Below are 18,362 nucleotides of genomic sequence, written 5' to 3'. Positions count from 1 at the left end.
CTAACTTAACTCATTGTCGACAATCTTCTAAGGAAGAGAAGCTGGGGTTCAAGCACACAGGAATTTTAACTGCTCATATCTAATGTTTATGACTAGTCTTAAGAAAATAAGGCCAAGTTCTCTTGCCCTGAGACTATTACAGAATTCAGTTTACTGATATTCAATGGACCATCAGTTCCCATTTATTTTAATATTATAGAACGAGGCTGAGTTCTATAAACATAGAGTCACGGTGGTATAATGGAAAGAGCACCGGACTAAATGTAAGGAGACATGGGTTCAAATCTCGGTCCCTATGAACTCTAGGCATGAATCTTAGCCTCTTTGCCTCTGATTCTTCATCTGTAAAATGGGAAAATAATACTAGCCCCTCTTCATTATAATAGTGAGGATTAAGTGGGATCATGTATGTTAAAGTGTCTGTCTTGATGCTTAGCACATAGAAAGTGCTTAATAAATATTTATCCATTTGATGGAATGCACATGTGGTATCTGGCATACTAAACACTCATAATGAGAGGCTATTTGGTCAGTTCATTCTTAGCATTAGACCTGGGTCCCTAGAAGGCACTTAATAAATGCTCTTTCACTCAGTGGAATACTTGCCCAATGACTGGCATAGTAGTTGCTTAATGAATGTTCATTCATTCAGTGGAATCTTAGCACAGTGCATAGCACATAGACAACACTCCATAAATGTTGGTCAAATACAAGTAGGGAAAGCGGAACTTCATTCATTTAGTGAGATTTTGCAATCCCATAAATATTGTATGTTGTTGCCAGTGCTTTACAAAGCAAATCAACCATTGTTGAAATGTTCTCAGCTTGTGCTGGTTAACAAACCGTTGTAAACTATTTTCCAAACATACGGCATTCCGTGAATGTGCCATAATAACACTGGTAATGCTAAGCACCCCCAGATCCTAAACAAGTGGTGGGAGCGTGCAGCATATGAATTAATTCAGAAGTCAACAAAGGATCCATCTTCACAGAGACGAACACAACTACACAATCCTTCCTAAGCTTGCCCAGAGCTCAGCTTGACAATCGTTCTGACAGATCCTAGAGACACTGAACCCCAAGGAAAAATTCCCAAGTGTAGGCAGAGTCTGTCAGGAATTAGAAATGCACATATGCAAATGTGTGCCTATAGGAGAGTATGTGTATATATAAAATCTTCTTTTAAAGGATTCGTCTTTGAAAGTTTTGCTGTATTTAAGTACTCTGCAACATGAAAGCATTTTTTTCCTTGGGAAAAAAGGCGAGTGGCTTTTAATGGTGTAATTTCTCCTTTTAGAGACCACATTCTCTAGAAAGACCATCAAGGATAGACTTTTAAGAAAGGAGGGAGAGATGCCTTCAACAGACACTTGGTTTTCCCAATCAGAAGTTCAAGAGGGAGAGACAAACTCTATATAATTCCTGCGCAGAGTAGGTGAGTGACACTGAAGTTTAGTTCTGAAGAATGTGCATGAATTCTTTAGGCATGAAAGGTGGAGGAAGAACATTCCAGTTCTGAAAGGGAAAGTGACATTTAAGGTATGGCAATGAGTTCGACATGGCTGGCGATCAGGTGTGTGGGGTCCAGGGGTTAGTAGCAGCAAGTGATGCTAAAGAGGTGGGCCAGGCTGGGAGACCTTTAAGCCAAGGTCCATGACCTGTGAGGAATGTTATACTTGCCTCTCTTTCATAACACTTATCTCCATCTGTCTTATTTTGAACTTGGTTGTTTATTAAGGGTTTTTTCTCTGTTTCCTTCTTCCAGTCTGGAATTCCTGGAGACCAGGATTGCATGTTTGTTACCTTTATTCACATCTGCAACTCTAGCTTAGCATACTGCCCCTAATATGTACAAAACAAGTTTCAAAGTAAATAAAAAGCAAAGACACCTTTCCAGAAGTTAGTATCTGTTGCCTACTGTCTAATCTTCCTTCATATACAAGGCCAGTGTGCCAGTTAGGAGTTAATACAGGAAAAAGAAGTCCCTCCAGGTATTTTAAACAGAAGGGCATTTAATACAAGGAATGAGGTGCTTATATAATCCTTGGAGGGCTAGAGGAGCCACTCTGGGGGGCTCCTGGCTCAAGTGCACAACTCCAAAGCTGAGATGCAGAGGTCAGTGAACCTCTGCTGCTGCTGCTTCTGACTTCAACTGCCAATATCTCTCATTCTCAAAAAGCCGGTGACTGCATTACATGCCTTAGACCTGAGTCAGTTCACAGACATGCGTGTGCCTATCACCTCACTGGCCAGCAGCAATGACAACAAGACTGTGGCTTCCAGCTCACTGTGAACTTCCCAGTCTCTTGGAATTTCATCTCAATGGTGGAATCTAATTTGCTTCCAGAACCCCAACTGCAAGGGAATCAGGGAAATGTAGTTTCTAGCCTTCCCACCCCTGGGATAAAGAAAGACCCCTAAGAAGGGGGTAGGGATGGATGCCTGATTCTAATCAAAGATATCCAGCACAGTCAAGAATAATTCTAATTGTCTGCTGAATACTTGAAGTATGGGCTCTATTAAAAAACAAACAAACAAAAAACCTTTTTATAGCCTGGATAACATTTCCTAAGAAATGAAGAATTTTTTCTAGCGCCCACTTTTTTTTTTTTGGCAGTGCCACGTGGCATGTGGGATCTTAGCTCCCCAACCAGGGGTCGAACCTGCGCCCCCTGCATTGGAAGGGCAGAGTCTTAACCACTGGACCAACAGGGAAGTCCCTAGCAGTCTTATTTCTTAACTAAAATCAGAAGCACCTCCTTTTTCCCAGTCCCTTTCCTCTTCCTCTTTCTTTCTCTTCCTTTTTCTTTCTGAACAATTCTGTCCTGAATTGTGGACACGTGGATCTAGGTGGAGGTGGGAAGGCCATGGAGGTTAAGAGTAGGGTGTCAGAGCCTGGGAGGGAGGAGAGATCATCCTCACGGGGGGATGGCCCGAAACGGGAGTTAAAGTCCAAGAAAGGTGAGGAGAATATCCACGTGGGGGGATGGCCAGTGCGGGGTGTTAGCCTGACCTGGGGTGACGAAGTCATCTACTCAGGGGGAGGAATAGAGACAGCAATGGAAGATAGGTTACATGCAGGGGACTTAATAAGTAAATACATGAGGAATCGTGGAAGCCAGGTTTTTCATTGTGGAGAAAGGAGTCACAGCATGGAAAAGGAGAAGAGTAGGATGAATCCCGTGGTGTTAGTCTGGAATTAAAACTATAAGTTTTCAATGTCTGGAATTAAAACTATAAGTTTTCAACTCATTGTTTTCAATGTATATGTAGATAGACAAATAGATATAGAGATAAATATAGATGTAAATGTGAATTTCTGTGTGTGTGTGTGTGTTTCCTGGCTCTGTCTACATAAAGGACCTGGGAACTGTGACACCCCAATGGCAATAATCACAACTAGCATCCAAATCTTGGCTTTCAAATAACATTTTGCATTAAAAGGAACCAGGGCTCCGTGGAGAAATGGCTGATTCCAGGACTAGGGCAGGGAAAGTACAAGATGAGCCTGGAACATCTTGTGCCATAAAGTAAGGAAGGACTCAGAGAATGATGGGGACAAGTCAAGAGGACACAGAATCCAGATTGAAAGGATTCCCACTGGCCAAATCTAGGACACTTTGAACATCAAAATAAATAATTACAGCAAAGGATGATAACTCATTGAATAAAATAGGAAGCCACGAGTGCAACTGATAAACTACTTAAGCGAAAATTTGATCAAAAACAAGATATTTAAATAGTTTCGAAGTACATGCCCATAAAATTACAGAGGGAGTACCACAATGGTCATTGCAGCTCTATTTATAATAGCCAGGACATGGAAGCAACCTAAGTGTCCATCGACAGATGAATGGATAAAGAAGATGTGACACATATATACAATGGAATATTACTCAGCCATAAAAAGAAACAAAATGGAGTTATTTGTAGTGAGGTGGATGGACCTAGAGTCTGTCATACAGAGTGAAGTAAGTCAGAAAGAGAAAAACAAATACCGTATGCTAACACATATATATGGAATCTAAAAAAAAAAAAAAAAAAAAAAAGGTCATGAAGAACCTAGGGGAAAGATGGGAATAAAGACACAGACCTACTAGAGAATGGACTTCAGGACACAGGGAGGGGGAAGGGTAAGCTGGGACAAAGTGAGAGAGTGGCATGGACATATATACACTACCAAATGTAAAATAGATAGCTAGTGGGAAGCGGCCGCATAGCACAGGGAGATCAGCTCGATGTTTTGTGACTACCTAGAAGGGTGGGATAGGGAGGGTGGGAGGGAGGGAGACGGAAGAGGGAAGAAATATGGGGATATATGTATATGTATAACTGATTGACTTTGTTATAAAGCAGAAACTAACACACCATTGTAAAGCAATTATACTCCAATAAAGATGTTAAAAAAAAAATTACAGAGGGAAAAAAGAGTGTAACGTTACAATGAGAAGCCTGGCAGATGCCACCTTAGGAACTGAACATCGTCAGTGATGGAACAAACTGGAATTTCACACCTCGTGCCAGGATGCAATGAGAAGAACAGCATCGCTTCTGGGATAGTCCTGCCAGAGCTGCACAACTGGGATAATGTCATGAAGAAACATCAGACAAACACAGCTGAACTGATGTTCTACGAAATAACTGGCCTGTAATCTTCAAAAGTGTCAAGGTTGTGAAAATAACGAAAGACTGAGAAACTGTCCCACGCTGAAGGAGACTAAAGCGCATTGACAACTGAGGCCAATGATTCTAGAGTGGAGTCTTCCAGCAGGACTAACAGGACATTATCGGGACCATGCGGGAAATGTGAACGGAGCCTGAGGATTACATAATAGTATTGGATAGATGTTAATTTCCTGAGTTTGACGGTTGCGTTGTGGTTATATAGGAGAATATCCTTGTTTGTAGGAAATATCCACTTCACTATTTGGAGGTCACAGGACATCAGGTTGGTAACTTATTTTCAAATAATTCAGAAGGAAAAAAAGTTATTTGCATTGTACTTGCCACTCTTTCTTAAGTTTGTGAATATTTCGAAATAAAATTTATTTGTAAAAAATGATAAGTACCCAAGCTCCAGGGGAACGCAGATTTATGAAATCAATAACCTAAAACCTCACCTGTCTTACAGCTTCAAAAAACTCTACTTCACCTTTCCAAACAGATGAGAGTCCTTTTTTTTCACATTGGATCTGGGAAATATAAACTGAAACTGTACAAGGTTTCTGGAACAAGCAGTATCCCTGGAGGCTTCGTTGGATATATACCCACCTCCAACCTTCCAATGTCTATCATAATGTATGGAAAGAAAACTTGGTGAAGAATAAGAAGACCCAGGATCTGAATGTCATTGTCACCACTTCCTAAATATGCTACTTTGGGCAACTGCTTACCCTCCCTAAGCCTGCGTTTCCTTAACTATAAAATGGAGATAATAATATTTACTTCACAGTATTGTTGGAAGAGTTAAATACAATAATGGGTGTGAACCTGCCTAAATAATGACTGGCATAGGAGCATAAGGGTTTCGTTTTTAATTGCACAACAACTTAATTTTATATAACCCCAAAAGTTCCTTTGACTCTGCCATTTACTCACTCATTCTCACTCATTTATACACTTAATGTTTGACAAATACTTACCGAGAATCTACTATACACGGTTCTATGGTCCAAGTCAGAAATAATAAACCACAAGTTACCCTTTTTTTTCCTACAAAGAAGAAGATGCAATGGAAAACAATGCTTTACATCCAGCCGTGAATTATGTATTTAAATCAGTTTAATAATCCAACCAAGGGTGTGTTTGCATTTCATTCCCTCTCTCTTATTGTAGCTATTGAATCCACCCACGTCTCCATCACATACATCTTTATTTTCCAGTGAGTTCTGAAAGATTTCCAAGGTAGAGCAAGACACAGGGAATGCAGCTGACGTCTGCCTCCCCCTGGGAATTATGTCACTCCATTTAATTCCTCCTGACATTTTCCCCACTGTATTTTCTGCTCTTCCTCAAAATACATCCTTCTCAGAAAACAAATGTACTTATTGACTACCCAGGACAATCTTGGAAACAGTTGCAATTGATCGTGTGTAGAGTTCAAAAAAAAACAAAACGACACACCAAATGCAGAAACCTGTTCCATAAGGTCTCCAAAGCACTAACAGGTTGTTTGGGACATCAAGAGTCCCAGGGGTTTCTCTGTAAACCCCACTTAGGCAGGCAGAGAGATTTCTTTTCCATTTTTAGGCCATTGGCAATTTCGTTTGCTTAGGCTTAATCGTTCCCGGATATTGAGAGGGTACAGAAGGTAATTGTATGTTTGATTTTAATGACTCTTTTGGCCTCGATTTAACATCCTCCCTGAAAAAATTACCAACGAACCCACACGCACAAGGGGTTTTTTGTTTGTTCTTCGGTATTCTGTTTTCCTCAAGAAATTCGCCTGAAGGTGAAATACAGATAAAGTCCAGCTGTGCAGCCCCGCACCGTTTCTGTGAGTGGACGGGTCTCCGTCACGCAGAGCATCACAAGCGAGAGGCTGGCAGGGCCCAGTTCCTGTGTCAGAGCCGGGCTGACAGTAGCTGTGCCCTCCGCCAGCCAGGGGAGAGTCCCCACCCGTACTCCCGCGTCTCCCCTGGCCCAGCAGCCCTCTGCAATCTGAACTTCTAAAACTGCTCTGGCTAAGTGGCGCCATACTGGGGGCACCTACCTCCCCGACTGCCCAAAGACAGAACAATTGTAACTGCCAGGAATGCGGCAGAACTTTCGGAAGGGCGTGAAATCAGCTACGCAAATTGTGAAACAGCTGTTGTGTGACAGCATCAAATCGTGCAGTCGAGGTCCCCTTGCGGAGAGGAGGTGACCCGACCTCCATCCCCCCAAGCGCCGGCCTTGCCATCCAGTCTGAGGGCCGCTCGCACCCAGAGCCCGCCCAGCCCCGGGACCAAATCCCTCGCCGAGGTCCTCTCCGCAGTACCTGGCACAGGTGGCCGCCCCCAGAAAACTCCTCCTCCCTGATTCCCCCTGTCCTCTGCCCCTCCCCCCGCGCCTCTTTAGCCCCGCCCCCTTCCTTTCCCCTCCCACCCCACCCCACCCCGGCGCCTCGCCCGCCCCGCCCCCTCTCGTGTTTTCCTTTCAGTCTCCTCTTTCCCATTTCTCCCTTTAAAAATTGGTGCAACCCAGGCCTGGGGAGGAGAGGGGAGAGCAAAATGCCAGCCATATCAGAATCGCTAAGATAGGGTAAATAAATTTTGAAAAAGCATATTTAACAGTGTAACTTAATATTTAATAAAGGAAAGAGATGTCTGAGCGCTTTTTTTTTAATGTATGGGTTTATATAACACTATGTAAGTTTCACGTGTACAGTATTGTATTTCGACTTCTGTGTACCAGAAAGAGTGCTCACCACCAAGAAGCATAGTCTCCACCCCTCACCATACAGTTGACCCCCTTTACCCATTTCGACCCCCCACTCCTTCCCCTCTGGTAACCACTACTCTGTTCTTTGTATCTACCTGTTTTGAGATGTCTATTTTTTAATACAAATCTCTGAAGGTTAAGCTCAGCAAAATCTCCTCGGTGATGAACCACGATGCAGGGATTCTTAGCTGTACCCACGGGGTTCTATCAGTTTGTTTTTCTAGGTTTTTTGGGGGGTAGGGGGTGTATGTTTACCAAGACACTACATTCCCTTTGTTTAAGGTTGAGAAACGCTGTTCTCAATAACCTCATCCACTCCTACGGGGCTTCGATTATACCTCGAAGCCGAGACAGCTGCTAATGCTCTATCTCTAGCTCAGATCTCTCCTTGGAGCCTGCGATCCCGCAGGGACTGCTTACTGGATGTTTCCAATGGCGAGGCTCAAACCTAACAGGTCCGCAGGTGAGCTCACGATCTTCCCCACACCCTGCTCCCTGTCTCTGCCCTGTGACCCGGGCCAGGCACTGGGGATGCCCCAACACCCGGGCTCAACCCATGTTAGACTCAGCTCTAAACTATCTCATACGCCCATCTTCTCCTCTCCACTGCAGACACTGCCTCAGCTCAGCCCTCCCTCCAGGGTGTTTTAGGAGATAACAGCCTCCCAACTGCGTTCCTTGGCTTTGAATTCTCCTCCCTCCACGCTGCTGGAAGATGACCCACCTAAAATATTCTAGTGGCTCCTTATTGCTTGTAGAATAAATGTTAATGTTCTCAGAACAACCACGGAAAGCTCATCACAGTAGGACTCCGTCCTACCTTCCCTGTTTCTTTTCTTGACAGCCCTCCTTCCAATTCCACTTTCCAGCCACCTGATTCCCCCAACCCTCCAGACTCCTTCCCACCTGCTGACTTTTATGCACTTAGTTCCCTCTGCCTAGAATTCCACCTCCCTGACTGGCTACATAGTGAACTCCTCTTCTTCCTACAGAGCCCAACTGAGTGACACTTTCTGTGTAGAGCTTTTCCACACTCCTCCAGGTATAAATAATTGTTCCCTTCATTGTTTTCCTGCCTCACTTCCTACAGTCTCCTTTAAGCCCTTATCAGTTTGTAAATTGAGTTATTTGGTTAGAGTCTATCTTCTCCTGTGTGTTATGACCTCTTTGAGTGTAGAAGCTGAAGCAGCATCTACATCTATGTTTCCCCAGAATCTTAACACAGAGCCTGGTACAGAGTAGGTACTGAATGAATGAATGATGACCCCCATGGTGCCTGCTGCCTTTTCCCAGCATTACTGTGCTCTCAAGTCCTCTGTGACATAATAGGACCATCAGGACAGTAAAGGATTGCAATATCTTTACATTAGTTCCCTAATGCTGCATAGCAAATTACCCCAAACTTAGTGGCTTAGAAAATCAGTCATCACTTGTGATCTCTCTCTGGATAGGGCATTTGGACACTAATTCCTCCCTCATGATGTCTGAGGCCTCAAGTGGAAGATTCAAAGGCCAGGGGCCAGAACTATCTGAACCCTCATTTACTCACATGTTGACATTGACTGTCAGCTGGGGCTTAGCTAAGTGTCAGCCAAAACACTTCCATGTAGCTTCTCCGTGTGGCCTGAGCTTCCTTACAACAGGGTGTATGGATTTCAAGGACAAGTGTCCTAAGAGTGAGAAAAAGCAGGTGAAACCATATTGACTTTTAGACCTCGCCTTGGGGGTCGTGCACCCTCACTTCTGCCACATTCTGTTGATCGAGGCAGTTACAAAGATCCATCCAGGTCCAAGGGGAGGGAACATAAAACCCACATTTTGAAGGAAAAGTGTTCATATCACATTGTAATAAGAACATGTGGGATGGCATATATATTGATACATTGGTGTGGCTGTATTTGGAAATTATCTGCTATGATGTTCAAGGAACACCACCCTCTGCTACTGTGGGGACACTAGCCTCATGAAGCATTGGGAGCACATTAGACAAATAACCCTAAATGGCTACCTACCTTGGTCATGAACATTTGTTATGAATCTCAGATGGAAGATTTCCATCCAATTAGCAAGAGCCCCAAACTGTCAGGGACATACAACTGTGTGAAGAGGACTGAAGGAAATTATTTAGGATCTGTTTATTGAATTAACTCACCAAAGACTGACTACTCTGTACCAGGCCCTATAGATGAGCCAGATACATCCCCTGCCTACTAGAAACAAATATACTCAAAACCACTTTTCCTTGCTACACTGAACCAACATCCTTGAACCAAGTTAGTACACTTCCATTTTCTGTTCCCTTGAGATAGAACCTTGGTTCCATATGCAAAATGGACTCTGAGGATACACCCAGTCATACCTGACTGCAGGACAAAGAAAATGTAGTCTTCCAAGCTAAGTCTCTCTATTGCACAAGGAAGAATTAAATACCCACCATAAAGGTAAAACAGATTAAATATTATTAGTGACTAGAACGTATAGATATTATAAGACTCAGTCTCCTTGTGCAGGAAAACTACAACCCAGGAGCCAAATCCTACCAGGAGCCTGTTTGTTTGTTTTCTTCCCTTAATTAATTTATTTTTTATTTTATTTTTGGCTGCGTTGGGTCTTTGTTGCTGTGCGCGGGCTTTCTCTGGTTGTGGCGAGAGGGGGCTGTTCTTTGTTGCAGTGCACAGCCTTCTCATTGCGGTGGCTTCTTTTGTTGCGGAGCACAGGCTCTAGGTGTGTGGGCTTCAGTAGTTGTGGAAGGCAGGCTCAGTAGTTGTGGCAAGTGGGCTCTAGAGTGCAGGCTCAGTAGTTGTGGCGCACAGGCTTAGTTGCTCCGCAGCATGTGGGATCTTCCCAGGCCAGGGCTCAAACCCATGTCCCCTGCATTGGCAGGTGGATCCTTAACCACTGTGCCCCCAGGGAAGCCCCCAGCAGCACGTTTTTATAAATAAAGTTTTATTAGAACACAGCTCTGCTCATTGATTTAAGAATGGTCTGTGGCCACTTTCATGTGGCAGAGTTGAGTAGTTGCCACAGTGACTGTCTGGTCCCATAGACCCTCAAATATTTACTGTCTGGCCCTTTACAGACAAAGTTTGCTGCCCTTCCTCTAAATCTTTTTGCTTGCTTGCATCAATCATAGTGCTGCCTTCTATCATGCTTCACCCATGCACCAGGCTCTATGCTAGGAATCCCTGTATGAATTACTTTCAACTTTACCTGGAACCACCAGGGAAATATTATCCTCATCTTGCAGACGGAGAAAATCAAGATTTTAAGAGGTGAAAGATTTGCACAAAGCCACAACCCGTCAGTGGTGGAATTCAAACCCAGGTCAGTATAATTCCAAAGGCCATGCTCTTATCTTCACACCTGTCAGTAAAAGCATGGGGTATAGACACTTCTGCCTTCTGGCTGTCTGGGTGAGAAACAACTGGAACCCAGGAGCTGCCGGACATGATTATTAGCCTAAGGAATCTGCACTCGAGCACAACCACTTTCCCCAAATGACTGATTGTCATGGAGATGATTCATCATCCAGCGAGGCGGGGATCACGGAGGTTGCCCCTAGAAGCCAACGGAATGAACAGAGAGGGTTGGGCCACAAAAGCCCTCAGCACACACAGCTGAGACCCGGGGCTTGGAGCTATAGACACAGAACCACGGAGACTCCAGCACCTTCCTCAGAGCTCCTCAATCTGGAGCGTGGCCCAGGCCATCTGGAGGATCAGAAAGAGTCCGGTCGTGACAGGTAGTTTTATCTGGACAGCAGCCACTGCTGTAATGAGACTCCCCTTAGCACTTGCCAAATTCTGTACATCTCTGGTTCAGCTGGGAGCTGGTACCCCTCCGTGTAAGTCTGCATTCGCCGGCTCCAGACCGTTAGCATCCTTAAGAGACAGGAGGCCGAGATGTTTGTGGGCACAGGGCACTTGGGACCACAAGGAATCTACCCAGACATTCCCTGAGAACTCACCTATCACAGCCTTGTTGTTGCTGGGACCCAAGTCTGAGCTCTGCTAACAAAAAGAAGGGCATTGCCCATAGCATACTGAGGTATTTTTTGATCGTTGCTGTTTCGTTTTTAAATTCTCTTACATTCATTACACGTTTTTATCGAGCATCCACCATGCTCGACAAATAAATGAAAGAAAATGCCCTGCCATCAATAATAATTATTGAGTGCTTACTCCATACCAGGAATTTCTCTAAAAGCTGTGCAGGCAGAAAGACATTTAAAACTCACAGCAACACTGCAAGGTAGGTACCAGCCTTGTCTCATTTCACAAAAGAAGAAACTGAGGCACAAGAATGTTCATTCATTCAACAAATGCATCACACACACACACACACACACACACACACACACACGTATATATATAAAGAGAGAGCAAACGTTCTATGCTAATACTCCCAATAACTAGCATGTTTACAATTGGAGCCCTAAAGTTTAAAAAACAAAAATCTTAACCATACACATTTACATACATTTCTGCTCATTGTACCATCCCCGCTAAGAAAGCCATTTTTTAGGTGGTGAAATCTCAGAGACATTTAGGGATTTGCACAAGGTCACACAGCCAGCCGTGGCCTGCCTATCAGGGAAATGCTTTCTATAGAAGGACCAGAACAAGATCCTCAAGGTACCTTTCAGCTTTAGAACCCAAGGGATCAATTGCAGGGGGCTTTCCTCTCCCACCCTGGCCCCTTGTCCCCTCACTGGGAGTCAACCCATCACTCCCAGGTCCCTTCTAGCAAAAATCGAGTGTTTTCACCAGTGGGAAGTAGATTTAGAAATCCCCCACCATCAGGAATTGAGAAGCAGCCACCTGGCTTCAGCGTCGCCTAACTTCGCCTTAACCATCAGGGTAGAACGTCCTCATGAACGTCCTCATGAAAATCAACACAGTGGGGAGGCCGAGTGCTCCCCTGGGAGGGTCACGAAGGCAGAGCCACCACAAGAGCACGTTTGCGTCCCCTCCTGTGAGAGGCTGAGAGCCTCTGCCCAAGAGCCCCAGGGGGAGCAAGTCATCCCTACAGGGAGGAAGGAGGACGGGCTTCCAGGGAGCTGAAAGCCATTTGGGAGTGAAGATGAGCAGATGGGAAGCTAGGGACAGGATACTTGGCCCCAAAGCCAGTGTGCATGAAAGCAGCAGGTCTGGCTTCTTGTGCTGCTTGTAAGTGCATTCTGGAAGCTTCTGAGAGGTTCTCAGAGTTGGTGAGGTCAGTCTTCCAGGGGACCCGAGGTCTGGCTGCCCATCCCAGCCCTTCCAAGGGGTTTTACTGCCCTGGGTTAAACAGTGGTAATCATTTTAGGCCAGAAGCAAACATATTAATGCCATATGCCAGCTGAGGGGACACTCCAAGAGTTGAGTGGGTGTCCTGGTGTAAGATTCAATGCACCCACCATGCTGATCAGTTGTGAAGACTAAATGGATTGAGCTTAAGACCTTCAAGAGGGGTTTGTCCAATCATTGGTTTATTCAGGAAATATTTGTTGAGTATCTACCGAGTGTCAAGCATCATTCCTTGTTGCTGGGGTTACCAAGGGGAATAAGGCATATCCCTGCTCAGATCTGTGGACAGACCAACAGATGCATGATGAACCACAGCACAGGGTGAGGACTGGGGCTGAGACCTGCTGGGACCAGGACTGGAATAAGAAGACCATCGATACTACCAAACCCTTGTTTGAGCCGTGTGACCATCACTGAGTTATTTAAACTCTTTCTGCCTCAGTTCCTTGTCTGTAAAATGGAAATAAAACCAGTTCTTTCCTTGGAAGTGCGTTGTGAGGATTAAATGTAAATCTATATATAGTACTTACAGCAGCACCGAGCACGTCCTCTGCGCCATTGGAGAGTTGTAATTATTAAATGTTCACTACGCTCGATGGACCTAGAGATTGTCATACAGAGTGAAGTAAGTCAGAAAGAGAAAAACAAATATCATATAATATCGCTTTTATGTGGAATCTAGAAAAATGGTACAGATGAACTTATTGGCAAAGCAGAAATAGAGTCACAGATGTAGAGAACAAACTTGTGGTTACCAAGGGGGGCTGGGACAAATTGGGAGATTGGGATTGACATATATACACTACTATGTATAAAATAGATCAATAACTAATGAGAACCTTCTGTTCAGCAGAGGGAACCCAACTCAATGATCTGTGGTGACCTAAATGGGAAGGAAATCTAAAAAAGAGTGGATATGTGTATACGTATAACTGATTCACTTTGCTGTACAGCAGAAACTAACACAACATTGTAAAGTAACTATACTACGATAAAAATTTTTAAAAAAATGTTCACTATGCACTAGGTCCTGTTCTAAGTTTTACATGAATCCATACCTACATGGTTGGGACTCTTGTCAACCCTATTTTATCGGCGCACAAGGAGGCACAAGGAGGTTGTGGGAGGAGGTTGCATAGCTTATAAGCGCTGGGGCCGGGATTTGAACCCAAGCAGTCAGGCACCCAACTCTATGCGCTTGACCTAATACAATTCTGCCTCAGGACCCCACCATGCTGACCCAGCACGGGAAGGGGACAGTTGAGTGGAAAGTCATTCCAGAAGACATAACGTTGGAGCTGGTCTTTGGTGACAATTGGTATTTGTAAGGAGTTAGGGAGGTGGAATAGAGGTGTGTCACTTGACGTAGGGTTCAAGGGCATTGATTTGGGAGTTGGAATCCCCACTACACCATTTGCCAGCAGTATAACCTCCAGTGAGTTGCTAAGTATCTATGCCTCAGTTTTCTCATGTGTAAAACAGGAATCACTATTCCTACCTTGAGAGGCTGTTGTACAGATGAAATGAACTCAAGCACTTCGGATGTTCTCTGGCACATAACAAGTGTGCAGGAAATGGAGGCTATTTCCTCCCAGCTTCACTCATCTCCTACTGCCTTGCATCCCTCTTATTTTCATCCTTTCTCCCTCCTGCTCCCGATGACCCACCCCCATTCTCTTTATGGAACATTGGTAGTTAGTTTCACTTTGTCTGGCTTACTTTGTTCAGCAAATACTCTCTTAGTTTTCCTCATCCCCCCTGGGACCTCTTTCACCATTTCCGTTCCAAATACCTCTTCCTATGTCCATTCTGAAACACTGATGTTTCTGTGGGTACCACTGTTGGTCATCTCCTCTCTCCCCACTCTACATACCTGGGTAATCTGTGCATCCCTATACTGACAAATCCCAAATCTGTATGTCTGGAGCAGATCACTCTTTTCAGCTCCTGACCCACATTTCTAGCTACCACCTCTGCTGGGATGTCACAGTGCTACGTGTCTAAATTGGAACCATCCTTTTTATCCCCAAAAGTGCTCTACCTCCTGGTAACCCAATCTTAGCAACTGGCACCACCACCCATCCAGTTGCCCAAGCTAGAAACTGAGAGTTGTTTTGGAATCCTCTCACCATTCCACCTCCACATCTAATGAGTCACCAAGTCTTGTTGATTTCACCTCCTTTGACACCTTCCCCTTGTCTCCAGCTCCACTGCTCCCGCCTGGTTCAGGCTCAGGCCATGTCTTTTATAGTCTTGGCAGGGCTTCCTAACAAAACTCCTTCTCACCAGCCTTTGCCTTCCTTTAATCCATCCTCTGCATCACGGTTGACAAACTTTTTCTGTAAAGGAACAGATAGTAAATATCTTAGGCTTTGTGGCCATAGGATCTCTATCACAACTAAGGAATTCCGCCATTGTATGCAAAAGCAGCGGAAGACAATGCATAAATGAATGGGTATGACTCTGTTCCAATAAAATTTTATTTAGAAAAACACAAGCTGCATGGATTTGGCTCATGAGCCATAATTTGCCAGCTCTTGTCCTATATTGTGGCCAAAGTGGTCTAACAAACCTAAGGGCACATGTCATTCTTCTGTTGAAAATCTTTCATTGATCTCCAGATACTGTCAAGATAAAGTCTAAGACCCTTAATAAGGCTATTATGTCCTCTGTGATCTGGTCTCTTCTTCCTCTTCTTCTTCTTCTCCTTCTCCTTCTTCTTCCTCCCCTTCTTCTCCTTCTTCTTCCTCTTCTTCTTCTCCTCCTCCTCCTCCTCCTTCTTCTTCTCCTTCTCCTTCTTCTTCTTCTCCTTCTCCTTTTTCTTCTTCTTCTTCTTCCTCTTCTTCTTCTTCTTCTTCTCCTCCTCCTCCTCCTCCTTCTCCTTCTTCTTCTTCTCCTTCTTTTCCTTCTTCTCCTTCCTCTTCTCCTATTTATCACATTACCCATGCTTCAACTTTTTCCAACTGCTACAGATCCTAGAGTATATTGTGAAATTTTTCCATCTCTGTGCTTTAAAGTTGCTGTCCCTTCTGCCCCCAAATGTTCCTTCCCTTCATTTATTTAGCACACTGGCACTCATCCCCCCCAAATTCAAGTTAAGTCTCATCACCTGTTTGAAGTCTCCTATCCCACAACTGGAGAGAAAGAGTACTTCTTGTGAAATGTATTTCACTGACAAATTGGGAGGTCTTTGATAATAGAAACTATGTCTCATTCATTTCACATTTTTGATGGCTAAAGGAACCCTCATTTTCACTGTACATAGGAGGAAACTGAGGCACAGGAAACCCATGTTACAAACTCAAGGTCACATAGCAAAGAAGGCTCTATACTGGAATTGAAACCTGGAAAACACGGATCCTGAGTCCAAAACCTATGCTCTCTCTACTTCACTTTAAAAGTCAGAAAGAAAGATCTTTGTCCAGTGTCTATTTATTTCATAGCCTGGAAATAATATCACTAGGTTTTCTCCATATCCAGGAAAGCCTTTAGCAGTAGAACAGGAGAAACAGGATTCTGTATGGCTCCTTCAGAATAAACTATGTGATCTTTCTCTTTTCTCTTACTTTCAAGTCTCTGGGCAAGCTGATGGATGCAACCCATAGGTTCCAAGTGTTGCTGCTGCCTCAACACTCTAAAGAGACTTCTTGGAGTTCTCTAACTAGTTGGGTGGGTCCTCTCCTTCTGTTGGCTCACTTTTCTGGTCCCTTCTGTGAGCATCCTTCACAAAGTAAGTCATTCTGCAAATAAATGAATTTCCCCACCCTATCAGGTGTGCTCACAACACAATGGACAATGAAGTTCATGGTCTGCATGGTGATCCATTCTCATGTCTCACGCATTACTGTACAGGGAGTGCATACTGCACTTTGTGGTAAGGGTATGGAGTGATGTGAAAAGACTAAAAATGGAAACACAGAACCCAAATTTCCCATTTCTTTCTGAAGAAATAACCCAGAACTGCCTTGATTCCCATTCAGCAATGGAATAAATGCTTTTAAAAAAATCCTTCAAGTTTTGATGCATTTGCAAGAAGGAAGGCAACATCGTACTTTCAGGCACTTGTTTCTTAAATTCAAGCTTTCAAGGATGTGTGAGAACTGACCTTGATCTCTAAGCCTGTGGTTTTCTATCTGAGCTCTGCAGAGTTCTAGGATTGCTCTGAGATCTCCAGGAGTTCTACAGTGAAGTATTCTCCACTAATTGTTGAAGGTTTACACTATGTCCTCTTGAGTTCTATGTTGGGTTCCAGATAAAATTTCTGTTTTAAAAAGTCATTCTATCTTTGGTCTCAGCAGCAGAAGTGAGATGATGAAGGGAACGTCATCGTTTGGAGAGCGTCGGAATAAGACGCACGCGTTGTGCCGCCGCTGTGGCTCTAAGGCCTACCACCTTCAGAAGTCGACCTGTGGCAAATGTGGCTACACTGCCAAGCGAAAGAGAGAGCATAACTGGAGTGCTAAAGCTAAAAGACGAAATACCACTGGCACTGGTCGAATGAGGCACCTAGAAATTGTAGACCGCACATTCAGGCATGGATTCTGTGAAGGAACCACACCTAAACCCAAGAGGGAAGCTGTTGCAGCATCCAGTTCGTCTTAATGATTAGTCATGCAATAAATGTTCTGGTTTAAAAATCAAACAAACAAAAAAGTCATTCTACTGCTTATTAGAAAAAATTAAAAATTAAAACTATAATATTCAAATTGACAGTTTAAATTAATGGCTCTGGAATGTACCTAGGGACCAATTTGTAATAGATCTGCTGACCACTAGTTTCATCAAGAAATAACTGTGGAAGCAAATAAAAATCTGGAAATATTTGCAAGATGATTGAGCAACAAACCCGCTTTTAGCTTTCTATGCCATCCATCAGGTACCACATGCCACCCATCAGGAGCCTCAGCACTTTCCTCTTGGTCACCTCCTTGGTTCCGGACCCCTTGGCCTCACTCATCCTGGCACTATGCTCCACCCTCCCACTTCTCCCCTTTCTGCCTCTTGATGCTTACTCACATTTGAGAGTTGACATTTACACTTGATCTTGATACTCAACTTAATCTTCCCAGAGTCACAGCTTTGGCTCCCCTTAAACATGATTCAGGCTCTCTTGGCTGCCTCAGGCTGCCTTGGGTGACATGTATTCTGGGTCCATCTAACCTGTAAACTTTACCCTATAAATTAACACTGGAGGGGTCCCATTCAGCATAGCAGCTCATGAGGAATAGTAGCCAAAATATAAATAAATCTCAAAACACATGACACCAAGCTCCTATTAAAGAGAGTTATGGAGTTAAAGTTATTAATTCAACAAAGATTAACTGTGTGCCTGTTATATGCCACACAATGAGCTGGGTCCTGAAGATTTAGAAGCTATGGCCTCTGCCTACAAGATGCTCAAGGTGTAGTAGAAGAGACAGCATAGGGCATAACTATCTGTGAGACACTCTGAAATGTGACAAAACAAGCCTTACAGAGACACAGTCCAAACAGTTTGCCGTCATTGTAGACAAACATTCACAGTCTGGTGCCTACTCTCCTAGCCTTATTTCTTCTCTCTTTCCCAGTGCTTCCTGAGCTCTAGCCACACAAAATCCCTCCCTTTCCATGACCTTTCACAAGTCTATGCATTTGCCCAGGCTCCTTTCTCTG

General features: G+C 44.0%; 1 protein-coding gene across 1 annotated transcript; it reads left to right on the top strand.

Annotated features, from left to right (window-relative positions):
• The first annotated feature begins 17,018 nt into the window (after positions 1-17,018).
• On the top strand, positions 17,019-17,312 carry LOC118897316 (60S ribosomal protein L37-like). The gene has a single exon (XM_036856417.1). It carries the CDS (start codon positions 17,019-17,021, stop codon positions 17,310-17,312), a length of 294 nt encoding a protein of 97 aa, XP_036712312.1.
• The last annotated feature ends 1,050 nt before the right edge of the window (positions 17,313-18,362 follow it).

This window comes from Balaenoptera musculus, chromosome 6 (assembly GCF_009873245.2).
Source record: "Balaenoptera musculus isolate JJ_BM4_2016_0621 chromosome 6, mBalMus1.pri.v3, whole genome shotgun sequence".
Taxonomy (NCBI): domain Eukaryota; kingdom Metazoa; phylum Chordata; class Mammalia; order Artiodactyla; family Balaenopteridae; genus Balaenoptera; species Balaenoptera musculus.
The sequence above is the reverse complement of the archived record's forward strand: the minus strand, read 5'-3'. Positions and strand labels throughout refer to the sequence as shown.